The 13,927-nt window shown below is 39.9% G+C and overlaps 2 protein-coding genes across 2 annotated transcripts; one reads left to right on the top strand and one right to left on the bottom strand.

Annotated features, from left to right (window-relative positions):
• Window positions 1-9: 9 nt before the first annotated feature.
• On the bottom strand, window positions 10-3,068 carry cdnf (cerebral dopamine neurotrophic factor). Its single transcript, XM_044020814.1, has 5 exons — window positions 3,054-3,068; window positions 2,845-2,941; window positions 1,882-2,009; window positions 1,447-1,588; window positions 10-1,349 (listed from the first exon to the last, which is right to left on the bottom strand). Exons 1-5 carry the CDS (start codon window positions 3,066-3,068, stop codon window positions 1,177-1,179), a joined length of 555 nt encoding a protein of 184 aa, XP_043876749.1. The 3' UTR covers window positions 10-1,176.
• A 367-nt stretch (window positions 3,069-3,435) lies between these two features.
• Window positions 3,436-12,963, top strand: hspa14 (heat shock protein 14). The gene is made up of 14 exons (XM_044021729.1): window positions 3,436-3,537; window positions 4,623-4,703; window positions 6,010-6,092; window positions 7,031-7,079; window positions 7,244-7,349; window positions 8,156-8,246; window positions 8,350-8,454; window positions 8,714-8,875; window positions 9,457-9,612; window positions 10,175-10,277; window positions 10,841-11,056; window positions 12,196-12,360; window positions 12,446-12,513; window positions 12,772-12,963. The coding sequence occupies exons 1-14, from the start codon at window positions 3,481-3,483 to the stop codon at window positions 12,848-12,850; spliced, it is 1,521 nt and encodes a 506-aa protein (XP_043877664.1). The 5' UTR covers window positions 3,436-3,480; the 3' UTR covers window positions 12,851-12,963.
• The last annotated feature ends 964 nt before the right edge of the window (window positions 12,964-13,927 follow it).

The raw sequence follows: 13,927 nt of genomic DNA, 5'->3' as shown, positions 1-13,927 counted from the left end.
CCTGTTTTGTTTGTGTTCAGATTTATTCATACAACACAACACACAAACAATTCACAATAACATTGTACTATTGAAGTATCAATTGACAACTTTTTTGTGATAGAACTAAGGTTGGCAATGTTTTCTCACATCCTAATAGCCATTAAGAACAAGAAGAGGTGTCAGGCGCCTTGACTGACACCTCGTGGTCGTCATAGCACGGCTGCATGAAACAGCTGTGACGGCGTTTTATACGCAACACAAAGCAGTTATTTTCCGTGCACTGAATCATTAGAATCAGTTGATTTGTTTCACTGAATCATTCAGTACGTCCTGCATGACCGGAGCGCAGACTGAAATATAGCTGAGCGGGTTGTGATTCGGCTCACAATCACCAGTTTTTGCCAGGGCTGTCGCTAAATATACCAGACTCCTTTGTTAAATATTGAGATTTGAGAAATGTTCTTGCTAAATGTTGGAGATGAATGCATGTCTTTTTAACTGATCTAAGACGTCGCGCTCCTGACTTCCAGTGACGACACTCACTGTCAATCAGTCTGTTGACGTCATATTTGAGTATCATCTGAGCTTGCTTGGAACCAGACCAGGTACTATCCCTCATGGAAAAACAAAAAAAACTAGTCGAGTTGAGTCAAGCCGAGCCAAGTCATGCTGGAATTATATAATGGAAAAGCTCCAATTGAATCCAGTGTTCAGTGCCAGTACCTGGGAGTTTGCCCTCATGAGTGGACTTTAAGCTAGTGTCCATTGTTACCGTCTTCTTCGTCGTCTCCAAACTGTAAGGGGTCTGTGTAGGGTGTGTGTACACCCCAGCGGAAATGAATGGATCATGAAGTTGAAGTTATTTAAAATGACCCGGATGTGAGTAATTCCAAAGGTATCCACCTGCAGCCTGTAGCTAACATTCACGGCACAGCCCCTTTGACGGTTAGGATCAGGGTTGGGGTTATTAAGGAAGGTATGGGAGCCTAAAGTAATACACCTGCCAACTTTTAAACCAACCAAAACACAAATAGACAGAGAAACAAAATGGAGATTGGACAGTTAAGTTAGATTCATAATGAGATAAAGGGAAACAAATTCATCAAGTCAAGTTAAGTCAGTGCACGTCAATACTTAAGACAAGTTAACACAAGTCTAATGCCTTATTTGAAGTGTAGATAGCGTGATTAGGATTCATAGCTCCATAGTGTGAATGTGCTGCGGTGCTTTCCTCTGGATGAGGCTGACAAACTCGTGTTTCTCCAGGCAACCTCGACACTCTTCTCCCCAGGACGCTAAGATGTTCCTCAGCTCTAGAACTCTCAGCTTCCCTAGTCCATCACTGCTCAGATCTTTCAGCTGAGACTCTGCACACAAACACAAAAGAAAAAAAAACAAATACCTTCTTATCTTATACCCAAATAAATAGTTAGCCTTTTGTCATGCGTTTGGAACATGTGTTACCATATCTAAGCTGACAAATCTGTGTGTCTGTGCTGCTGAGGCGCTGACAGATCTTCTCCACGGGGACGTGGGAGGCCAGAGGTCGTGACACTGATGCCGTGACACGTGTCGCTGCATCACTGCTGGCTCCAAGGTAGTAACACTAGGACAACCCCAGAACATCATAAACTTAAATGTACAGCATACACAGATAATTATCTATCTCACACACAAAATGTGTGCCAATCTCAGCAAGGTGATGGGCGGGGTACCAGTAAGCCAACACATATCCAAGAATAATAAGATATGAAGTTATGATCTGACCAACCAAACTGTATGTGTAAATTATTGTCTATGCAGCTGTGATTTCAAAAACAATACATCCAAAAAAAAGAAAAAAAAAAAAGAATAATAATTAGGTAAATTATTTAGGACGTAATGCGTCTCTCTCCTCACCAGCCTGGCCTCCTTCCCCTGGGCGACAGCGCAGGCTTGGTCCAGCTCCTCCTCCACCAGAGCAGGGGTCAGCTCATTGTGGGCTGAAGTCAGGCTGTCATAGAGTCTGTGGAGAAAACCCACGCACACTGCACAGCACAGTCCACACCAGTTCACTGTTAGTGGGACTAATCATTGCTCTTCAATGCTGCTCATATCTGGACTGGATTTATCAGTCACATTTTTTTTCATCTCTTTACAGTTCATGCAGGGGTGTTGCAACAGGATAGATAAAGTGTGCAATTATTACCCCTAATTTTAAACCGCATTGTTATTGTTGGAGATTATCCCACGTTTTTAGGATTGTTAAAGTGGTATTAGTGTGGTGATACTGAACTTGAATTAAACAAGTAAACCAGTTTAATGACTGTGTTTTTTCTAAACTAATAACTGATCTGCAAATGTGCACCACACACTATTTAGATATCTAAATATATCTAAAGATATCTAGATTTCTCTACTATGTTAAAATGTTGTTTTTTCTCCATACACTATTCAAAGCTGCTTAGTTTGCTTATGACTTGGACCAGCTCTGCCTGAAGCAATATTTATAGGATGATGTACTTCTGTCTGTACTTCAATGTATGTGTATTTAACTTTGAAACAAGCAATTCAGTGGTAAAATCAAAAAATTTTATTTTGTGAAACAAGTTCCCTCACAGTTTTTATCCTGACATCAGACATGAGCGCGACAGATGAATATGCTCTCTATATAGGTCTAGATCTATAGAAATAGCCATGTCGTTGCATAGTTTGTGTAGCACATGTCAGGCAGGGTACAGAGGAGAGACGTGTGCAGCCACAGACACTGAGTTGATTGTGATATTTAAAATAAACACCAGTGCTTTATCATATATATATATAGTCATATATCACAGCCAGAACTTGTACAGTACTTGTGCTCACACCATGCTGTTGTCTAACCTTCACAGCTGCCAGCAGCAGAAGAAGTAGTCCCTCTGAAAAACAGAAGAATGACAAGAGACAACACCAACATGGTGGCGTGTGTGGTTAATAATAACTACTGTGGAGCCCTTGCCAAGATATTCTGGGTCAACTGCACTGCCTTGTTTTACAGCATATGTCCTGCAGGGTGCAGTATACTAACGTGTGAAGTACCTTCTCTGAGGCACCTTCATCAGTGACATTACTCTTTTTGCCTGCATGTACTCACAGTATGTTCAATTATTAATATCTTGATTGTGCCAATTTATGTATTTCATTTTATTCATATGAATAAATCTGGAACGGATGGGACCAAAAGTTCTGGGTCTTGTAAAAAAAGATTTTTGTGGATAATAATTGTTGTTGTTACTTTTATCTGAATCTGTAAGAGTGTTTTCATTGTTTTTTTTCTGTTTACAATATTTGTAATCAACTTAATCGACAATAGAAACTAGTTAGTGTATATATTCGTGAACCTTACAGTCTGCGTTCTTGCGTTTGCGATGTGGCACAGAATAGGCTTTTATTCTGAAAGGGCCTTACCGGAAGTTGTTGCTGGGAGCGGAACCGGGTTGCACCTCGTGTGTTCCGGTCTTGGAAGTGGGAGCATTCAGCATGGCTGCTATAGGGGTTCACTTTGGGTATACATGCGCGTGTGTGGCGATATTTAAGGTAAGTGACGCAAAATGTTCCTGTCTCACTCATCACGTTGCTTGTATAAATGGATAATTTAGTGGCAGCGGGTTATTTTCTTAGCGCCGTGTTTGTCTGTCTGTCTGTCTGTGTTCAGCTGCTAACAGCCAGTATCCGGACACTATGAATAAAATGCATGTCATGAGTGATGGATGATAGCTCTGATAGCGTCGGTAAAGATAAAAAGCCACTATCAGTGCCACCACCAAACATTTTAGTTTCATTTTGTTTTCAGGTTAAAAGTATGCTGAAATTCCCAACCCTAACCACAGAATGAGCATGACAGGAAATGCTGTTGGGGAAACAATTCTTATTCGAGACAAATTTCAATTAAATCCTACACCAGTCACTTTTAATAAAGTCTTTTGAAGTATAATTCCGCTGTGTTCATTGAAAAATAAAAAAGAAGCATTAATTTGCTGAAAGGTTGACCCTACGGCAAAGTTTTCATTCATTGGTTCATTGACTGTTGTCTGCCCAATCTGAACAAAAGTTAATACTTAAGGCTTTGCGGTATCTAGGGTTGTTATTACATTATATGTATTGAAGTATCACATATTAATATTTTATGAATACTCGTGTTGGTCAATGAAATTACCAACAAAACAATTGGCCATGTAAATAATGGTTAATTCTTGGTCTATAGTGTAGTGCTAGTATTCAGTGTTGTGAGATGTCTGTTCCTTGATGCACTGGTGTTTACATACATGCATACCAATTTACCAAATACGAAATGTTTCTGATTTCACTTGCAACATTATTTTTAAAGTCATCTGCAGTTCAATAGTCACTCTGCAATAGATTTGAAATGTGATGGAGCATTACCTCGTGACATGGTCAAATCATTAAAGGACCTGTAGAAGTAGATGATAACATTTGTTTTACCCACTGCAGGTGCTAGCATAATAAGTAACAATAAACAAGGAGATGTTTAAAGCCATGCGATGGACTGGCGACCTGACCAGTGCGTACCCTGCCTTTCGCCCTATGTCAGCTGGGATTGGCACCAAATGCCTGACGTAAATAATTTGTTACTGAAATGATGTGTGCGTATGTGTGTTCAGGATGGGCGCGCTGATGTGGTGGCCAACGATGCCGGAGACAGAGTGACTCCAGCTGTGGTTGGCTACAGAGACACTGAGCAGGTACAGTGAGGGTGTTTTTCACTTTTCCCCCAGACTGGCATGAACTCAGATCAGTCTGTTTCACACTCCTGGTTTAGGGTTAAGTTGGCAAGTGACTATGCCAAATCAGTTTGAGGTCACAACTTTGCTGTCTCGATGCACAGTGAAGAAAACCATCACAATGCCGCATTTTCAAGCCTATTACTTCTCTGACATGTGGTTGATATGTGTCTACAGCGATGTAACACTTTACAGACACACACTATCTATACTTTCTATCTACTGACTATCACTTGGTGTGTTCCCATCAGCCTGCTTTTATGTACATTGTCAATTTGCACATAAAAATACTAGAGATGGGCACGATTATTCACTTGATTATAAAAAGTCATATGAAAAAAAACACATGAGATCCGATTTTTCCAAAGCTAATTCAAACCACATACAGAGGTGGTTTGGCGTGCGATTCTGCTTGGATTTTAACAGGTCTGTTTCATTCTGAGTGTTTGGATCACTCGGATAGGGTTTCAAAGTGTCTTCACTCGCAGCATGACTTGAAAGACAACAACATCTATGACATAGATCCGGGGAGACGGAAGCTAATTGGAGGCTCATTAAATGATTGTCACAGTGGAAGGCGGCAATAGCTAGATAATCAGAAGAAAGTTTGTGCTGCGGCTTTACATAATCATTTGGGACAGAGAAAGACATAGATTTCTGTCATCCATTTTGTTTATTTTGTTTAGGCTATTTTTCTGGGCTGAGGCCTGTACCTATAGAAATCTATGTGGAAGACTAGACATGTCAATATGGAGACACGTATATCGAATGTGAACAGTAGGTCAGGAAGATCAGATTCTGATCGGACATGCATACAAATCCGATTTGGGCTGCAGTCTAAACAAGGGGTGCAGTGTTATCACGGGGTGGCAGTGGCAGCAAGCATTTAGTTAGTTCATATGTGTTTGCAGAAGTGAGGACATTTACCAAGGTCTTTGAATGCATCTCGTTAGCTGCTCCTGTCAGCTCAGCACACTATGAACTCTGCATTATTTACATGCACTGGAGTTTAAATTTTAGAATATTTGATGAATAATAACATATTCAAATAGCCATTTTGCTAGAAATGCCTATCCCTTAAAAATACTTGAATGTGATTACCCCACATTAGAAATATTTAATCTAATATAATGATTAGTGATTGAGGGAGTTGGAAAATTAAAGAAAAGTTAAAGAAAATGCTTACAGTCATTTGTGTCATGTGTAAAAGCCTCTGTAGCGCAATGGACCAGTCTGACTCAGTGATGTTGTTTTTAACCTCCTGCAGATTGTAGGCATCGCAGCGAAACAGGGACGAGTCCGCAACGCTGCCAACACAGTTGACCGAGTGAAACAAGTGCTGGGGAGAAGGTGATACTCGGATTGTTTCATGTTTATCCTGTTTGCTTGTGTTGTCTGCACAATAACACCTTTTGTTTTTGTGGATTCTCAACTTACTAAATGAACCACATTAACACGTTTGTGATACTAACAAGTTATGAATAGTTTGTGTGTTATATTAGTGCAGTACACATTTATACTTTATTTAATGATATCTCTTGCATTTCAAAAAATTTGACAAAATGCAACTTCTGCCCCAAAACACTTGAAGTCATGCTTTTTAGTAATGTTAATAATGTTGTGTTTTTATAAAAACAATTTGGTAATATTTTAGTGGCCCATTTTCTCAAAGCTTGTGGATACAAACGAAATGGACAGAAGACTACGCCCTTCCTTTTGAAAAAATAAAAAACGAAGTTTAACGCTGGGATAATACTGTGAATGGCAGGATAATCATTACATTAACATTTTCATACAGTCACATTCCTATTACATACATTATGTATACTAGAGCTGCAACTAACGATTCTTTTTATAATCGATTAATCGATTATTTTCTCGATTAGTCTGAAATGATGTTCTCAAATGTCTTGTTTTGTCCACAAACTAAAATGATTGACTTTTAATGATTTTTTTATCCAGAGCAAAGAAATTAAGAAAAAAAGCTTCAAACCGATTATTCGATTATCAAAATAGTTTCTATTAATTTAGTGATCGATTACTAATCGATTCATTGATTAATTGTTTCAACTCTAATGTACAGTATACGTAGAAGTGTTGAATTTGTATGAATTGTATGACTGATCCATTGTATATTCCCTCATATGTCTTGCTTATAAAACATGTAAATTAAAGTCCTTTAAATAATGACATGTACAATTCATACAGTTAATAACATAAATATTCGGCAGCCCCTTATATCACTGACTAAACCTGTTTTCTTTCTTTTTCTGTCTCTTCATGTACAGCTTTATTGATCCGGAGACACAAACTCACAAAACAGAGACCAAGTGTCAGGTGAGTTTCTTCACATATCCACACCAAAGGTGTCAGTTGTCCCTGTTAATAGAAAGATTACTTGCTAGTTTGCTCCCCCAGTTTGATTCTTGAACCCACACAGTATTGACTGTGAGCTGCTGAAGCAGAGAACTGTCGGTGTGAGCGCTGGTTGTTGTGTTCAGGTGGTGGACAGAGACGGGAAGCCTTACTATGAGATCACAGCAGGAGAAAACCCTCGGTATGTTGCTCCGGAGGACGTGGCTAAACTCATCTTCCATAAAATGAAAGGTAACGCACACACACAAATGATGTGATAATTCTTTTGTACACCTGCGTGGTGAATTCCATTAGATCCTTCAGAATATCTTCAATACTAGATTATGCTGAAATGGCTTCATTTTGACAGTCAGATTTTTTTGTAGCTGCTGCAGATTAGTGGGGCCCTCTGCCCGATAGATGTGAGGAATTGCAGCTCTTTTATTACTCGTCAAAACAACATCAAATGTCTGTTTAAAGCTGCTCAGCTGTGTGCACATACAGATGTTTGACATTTGATGGTCTTTGAGTAACATTTTTGAGAAGCAGCCATGTACGATGTGCCTTGTTTGTTGTGTACTATATGTTCTCTGTGTAAATACTGTTTGTTGCTGTATCACATATTCTGCAGACTGAAGAAAACACCTTTGTTTCTCACAGATCTGCACAGATATCACACAGCAATCATTTTAAATAAATAAATATGTTGTTCAAATGAAAATGAGAATAATTACATAGAAATACCCATTCACATTCGTGAATCATATCACAATTTCAGTCAAAATAATCCTCTAAATCGTTCAGCCCTATAGTTGGGATCAAATTACCACTGCATGTATGTTCAAGCTGACCAAAACTGTATGAGCCACTCTGCATGATTTTCACAGTTTATGCCCCAGGCTTTGAAACGGAAATAACAGAAGAAGAACACGGAACAAAAGTTGGATGTACAATAAGCAGCCAGTCACCTGACAGATGGCCTTTAAGTCCCTCACCTAGTCTCTCGTCTCCTTCACTGCATGCCTGACACTCGACTGATGGTTTGTATTTTTCCACAGAAACAGCTCAGTCAGCTGTGGGCTCTGACGTAACTGAAGTGGTCATCACGGTGCCCTTTGAGTTTGCACAGGCTCAGAAGCAAGCTCTGAGGTAGGTTACGCTTTCTGCTGTCATGATGTGACGCATGGAATTTTTTTTTATTTTATTGACGCACCAAGACTCTGTGTTTTTTGTTGTTGTTGCTGTCGCACAGAGAGGCAGCTGAAGCTGCGGGGTTCCATGTGATGAGGCTGATCCATGAGCCTGCTGCTGCTCTGCTGGCCTATGACATCGGACAGGACAGTCACTCTGGAAAGAGGTATGAAAGTTGAAAAGTATCTCCTTTGTGTGCTGGGTCTGGTGAGATGGAGTGCTGGCTTTCAGGATAAAAAGTAAACTTGGCTTTCAGGATAAAAAAGTAAACCTTTATCTTATTTTTCATTGTTTTATGTACGTACCTTTTTTGTACCTTGTTGTTGCTCTTGCTTTGTAAAGCACTGTAGAATCAACCCTGTTTGTTTTAAAATGTGCTGATTTCCAGACAGTTTTGCTCTCATGGTGCTCTGCTCTGTCCTCAGCCACGTCCTGGTGTATAAACTTGGCGGGACGTCCCTGAGCGTGACAGTGCTGCAGGTCAGTGGCGGAATGTTCCGGGTTCTCAATACCCAAACTGACCACAACATCGGAGGAGAGAGCTTCACCCAGGCCTTGGCCCAGCACCTGGCGGCTGAATTCAAACGGTAACTAAAGTGGTCACCAGAGCAGGGAAATCAACTTGATTACTGTTGTGGTTTTGACTTGGTGTCAAACTTAGTCCACAACACCCAAGATAGAAAAATGTACCCAAGCTTTAGTGAGCTAATAAGCATGCTATTTGACTAAGATCTAACAATGCTTCTGAATGGTTGTCTCAAAGTGTACAGGAAGTTACGACCAGCTCATTCACCAAAGGAGAGGAGGATGACAAAGGCTTAATGTGTGTGTTGTTTTGAGTGGCTGGTGCTAAAATGAAATCATTTTACCATAATGCATAATGTTTTGGTAAAACAGATTTTATAAAATTGGTCATTCAGGAATCTTTATCAAAGTCCCAGAGCCCCAGTTTTCAACACACACACAAACAGTTATTACGCCCACAGGTCAGGTGACTATAGGTGTCCCTAAACCAACGGAACAGTTTTCCACTTGTGTTGTAGAGTGTCTTCTGTTTTAAAATAAAACACTAGCCCGAATCAGGATCCCCATGTGTTTCAACCCTCACACATGCTGAACCTCCGTCACATCCTCCAAACCTATTATTATTCTCCTGTGTGTTGTGCAGCACCTTCAAGCACGATGTGAGCAGCAACGCCCGGGCCATGATGAAGCTGATGAACGGAGCCGACATGGCCAAACACTCGCTGTCCTCGCTGGGATCGGCCAACTGTTTTGTCGACTCCTTGTACGACGGCATTGACTTTGAATGCAATGTCTCGAGGTGAGACGAGAAGTGACAAATATGGTTCCTAATTCTTTCTCTGCAGGGTCCACTGGCCTCCACACACATATCCATATAAAAACACTTGAAAACATGTCATATATTATTGTTTGACAGAGGAATATGTTGTCGCTTGCTTTACCCATCAGGTATGTGCAGCGCACAAGTTTTGCACTGTTAAAGCAACGCTAAAAGTGTCAATTTAACATTAATTCTGATTAGGACAATGGCGTGTATGGATTCATCAGCTGCAGAAAAAACACTGCTAATACAGTATGAAGTGGGTACTAATGGGTGATCAGAAAACTTAACAGATAAAATGTAATAGATAAGTGAACGAGTACATAAAGGTGTTATATAATTCAAAATGAAAGGAGTACAATAAGAAACAAAGGATGAGATAAACTAGAACATGATAACATAAAGGTGCAGTAAGGTAGAATTACAAAATCAAAGTTTGTGTAGAACTGCAAGACATGGAGTGGTGATGTTTTGTCTTTACTGGCTGTGTGGATAAATCACTGCTATGAACGTGACGACCTCTTGTCTTCTGTTCCCTCAGAGCTCGATTTGAGCTGCTCTGCTCGCCACTCTTCAATAAGAGCATCCAGCCAATCAGAGCCATGCTGGAGGAGGCGGGGCTGTCCACCAGTGACATCAACAAGGTAGAGGGAGTGTTGCTGAATCCACCTCAAATCATATATATATATCTATATATATAGATACAGTATATATGTATATATGTATATATATATATATATATATATATATATATATATATATATATATATATATACACACACACATATATAAAGTGGACATGATCTTCCAGTTTTGTCTGTTGAAGCTTATCAGGAAGTACTAATATTTTGTATAGCCACTGGGGGGTCACTTATCTGGTTTTTGCTGGATTTACAGATGATTTTTACCAGTAAACATAATTTATGTTGCCATTTAGAGGAAAATGGAATACTATCAATGACTGACTGAGAGCTAGTATCGTCCAATAGGAGCCTGTTAGCAGGTGACACCTGTGAATTTGTAAGACCTCAAAAACTAGAGATGAATCTCAATGCTCAGTATCGATATCGGTCCTATACTGGTCAAAATCACTGGATCGCTTATTGGACATATGAAGATGTCAAATCCAATACAATCCAAATATATTGCATGCTTCATTATGCAACATCATTTTAGCTCAGTCATGTTGTGAACCGTGTGTTTTAAGGTGGTTCTTTGCGGCGGCTCGGCCAGGATCCCCCGCCTCCAGCAGATGATCAGGGACTTGTTCCCTGACGTGGAGCTTCTCAGCTCAGCGCCCACTGATGAGGTCATCGCAGTGGGAGCAGCGCTGCAGGCGGGTTTGCTGGTCGGCAGAGAGAGCCTCGCCCCCGAGGAGGAGTCCGTCATGGTGGATGTTTCTGCCACAGATATACTCATGAAGGTGAACTGAAATTATTCAGCACTGACAATGCAAATGCATGTTACTAGGCATGGGAGCATGTGAATATTTAATGTCATGATTATCCAAACAAAACAAAAAAATGTAATTTACAGTGTTATTATGGTTTAAAAATTCTGTGAATTTTCTAAATTTGAAACTTGGGAATTTACAGGAATAAACTGGACAGTTTCAACTTGAATATAGTTGGTAAATATTATGTGTTAGCCTAATTGTGGCTAAAACAATCAGGTTTGATGCCAATACAGTTGAATATCAGTGCTATTCCTCAATCGCGGACACATAGCACCCTACTTACCAGGGCTACTGAGGCCACACCCCCTACATGCACTGATCATTCCTCCATCACATGACATCACTGATGATTTCTAGAAACCTAAACTATTGAAGCCACACAATTGAAGTAAGTTTTGATGATGTTATGAGGTAGACATTTGATCTTTGGTGTTAAATTTTGACTAGCAAATGTTAAATAAAATGTATTACACTAGCTAACGAGCTGGTAAACCAGATAAAAAACATCCTCTAAACTTCTATTGTTAACTAGCTATAGATAGATAATGATATATCTATATATACAAATAAATCTGCATCTTGTTTTTTTAATTGCATCATTTTGCATGTGTGTCTTCTTATGCAAAAACAAAATTTTCATATTTTTATATGACAGTTTTCTTTAATTTATTTAATAATTTATTTAGTTCATTCTCAGTTTCCAATTTGGAATATTTCTGGAAATTTCCCAGGAATGTTTGCAACCCTAGATAGGATCATGAAGAGTCATAGAGCTTCAGATGAACACATGCAGCAACTATGTTTTTGTCCTCCATTTTCTGAAACAAAGCCATAATGTCAGAACGGGTAAATCTCAAAGCTGATTGACAATCCAACTATTGTCACACAGGATGCGTCATCACAGTAAATTCAGTAAAATCAAAACATCCAGGAATGACTGGAAAGATCTAGACTCCCCCTTGCGGCATTGTAAAGGGAATCCAGCAAGCATTTTCAAGCCACTCAGCCATTTCTTTATGGTTATGCAATAAATTGGTACATTGTCCCATCTCTACATGTAAGAAAGTCATTTCTGATCGCTCTGTGTGGCTCTGTGGCACATACAGGAGGTGGATGAATCCGGAGCTGAGGTGTTCACCGTCCTGGTTCCGTCCGGCACGCCTCTTCCTGCACGCAGACATCACATCCTGAGTGGAGGAGGGAACCTGTCCTCCATCTGTCTGGAGATTTACCAGAGACTTGTCACAGCGCAGCCAATAAAACTAGCCAAGGTACAAAAGAGCAAGACCTGTAGATGTAGGAATGTAGATTTGGATTGAAATTAACCATATATCTGCTTGCGCTGTTAATGTACAGATAATCCTGAGAGAGCTGCAGCCCAAAGAAGAGAACCACAACATTGACACCGTAGTGACCATGAAAAGGTAAAAGGGACTTTGTGGTCTGAACTTTAGTGTTTTTGTTCAAATATTTATGTTACCATGATGCTGTTAGGGATCTGTTTGCTGAGTGACATACATATACTGTGTATATAAAATTGAGTGAATTTCATAAATGTGTTCAGTATGATAAATATGATGATATCCAAAATGTAATGCCATATTTTGTCTCATGTCTTGATATAATATCAAGCCCTAAATCAATGGCACCTTTGGTTTATTCGGATTGTTTGTGTGTTGCAGGGACGGCACCCTTCATGTCTCCTGTGTAGAGCATGACACTGGAAGGTCTCAGGCTGTCACCATACCAGCAGCATCCTGAAATGAGTGATCTGCAGTCCAACCAACACATCAGTTCACAATGTCAATCCAGTGTTTTTGTTTGTGTTTTTTTTTCACCTAATAAACCTAATAAAAGTTTTTTATGCTCGGTTACTCTCTGGATATTTGTGTGATCACAGGGAGTAATGACAAATGCATCCGCTTAAAACCTATGTTTGTACTTGGTTTGTACAGGGTTTTAAACCAGCTCACGTGTTTTGTGGTTTTGATGTTTATATGGATTCACCTCAGTGACTTCACTTTCTACCTGTAAAAAACTGAGATAGTCCTTGAGATTCAGCTTCCTTTAGTTAGTCCATCAGCAATGACTACATTGGTACCTCATAGAACCAGACACTTTAACACAAATACCTGTTTACATGCACTTAAGCAGCAATGTGCAGACAATGGTCACTGAGCATATCGGTACCGAGCAGCCCATCGAGGTGTCAATAGTAGCAGTTTTAGACTAGAAAAATCCAATGAGCATCCAAAAAGTCTCTGATGCTCACATGGAATCATTGTTGGAGGAAGTAAAAACCTATTTTTTACTCTTTCAGAATGAAAAATCATTGTCTATGAACTGTCTCTACTAAAACTGAAGTTGTCTTTGACAAGCTCAGCTTCAGGCTTCACTTTAGCCATGTCTCTTCTTCTCCGAGTGAAATGGTTTCGTTTGGTAAAGTCCGATTTTTTTTTTGCGTTTCCGTTCCATTACAGATAGTACCAAAATAACCAGCTCTAACCATTCCATTCTTCCCTTGGGATACCAGAGTAAAGTGCTACAGTATGTAAACATCTGCAATATGTGTAAATATCCCATGTAAATCGAGGCAAATGCACGCAAAAAAAGAGCGGCTGCATTTCCTCCATTGTTGTCTGTTGTTGTCACATTCAGTCTTGTTGTCGTCGCACCATCACGCAACGCAGCCCACACGCCTCCTACAAGGTAAAGGTACCGTTCTCAGTCAAAACGCAAGCCTGACCCAGAGCTTTACCATTCCAGAGTGTACCAGGATGGAAACGCGGGAATTGTGTGACTGTTTATCAGTCATGAAGCTTCGGTTCTGGCCTCACC

Source organism: Solea senegalensis, linkage group LG3 (assembly GCF_019176455.1).
Source record: "Solea senegalensis isolate Sse05_10M linkage group LG3, IFAPA_SoseM_1, whole genome shotgun sequence".
Lineage (NCBI taxonomy): Eukaryota > Metazoa > Chordata > Actinopteri > Pleuronectiformes > Soleidae > Solea > Solea senegalensis.
This window is presented reverse-complemented; position numbering and strand designations above follow the sequence as displayed.

Excerpts from the sequence above, each read along its gene's own strand:
- cdnf (XM_044020814.1), bottom strand. Across the intron at positions 1,589-1,881 it reads AGGGGAAGGAGGCCAGGCTG|TGTTACTACCTTGGAGCCAG; the intron begins GTGAGGAGAGAG and ends GGGTTGTCCTAG. Across the intron at positions 1,350-1,446 it reads GATTTGTCAGCTTAGATATG|AGTCTCAGCTGAAAGATCTG; the intron begins GTAACACATGTT and ends GTTTGTGTGCAG.
- hspa14 (XM_044021729.1), top strand. The coding sequence starts at position 3,481 with ATGGCTGCTATAGGGGTTCACTTTGGGTATACATGCGCGTGTGTGGCG. Across the intron at positions 8,876-9,456 it reads CTGGCGGCTGAATTCAAACG|CACCTTCAAGCACGATGTGA; the intron begins GTAACTAAAGTG and ends TGTGTTGTGCAG. Across the intron at positions 12,361-12,445 it reads AGCCAATAAAACTAGCCAAG|ATAATCCTGAGAGAGCTGCA; the intron begins GTACAAAAGAGC and ends GTTAATGTACAG.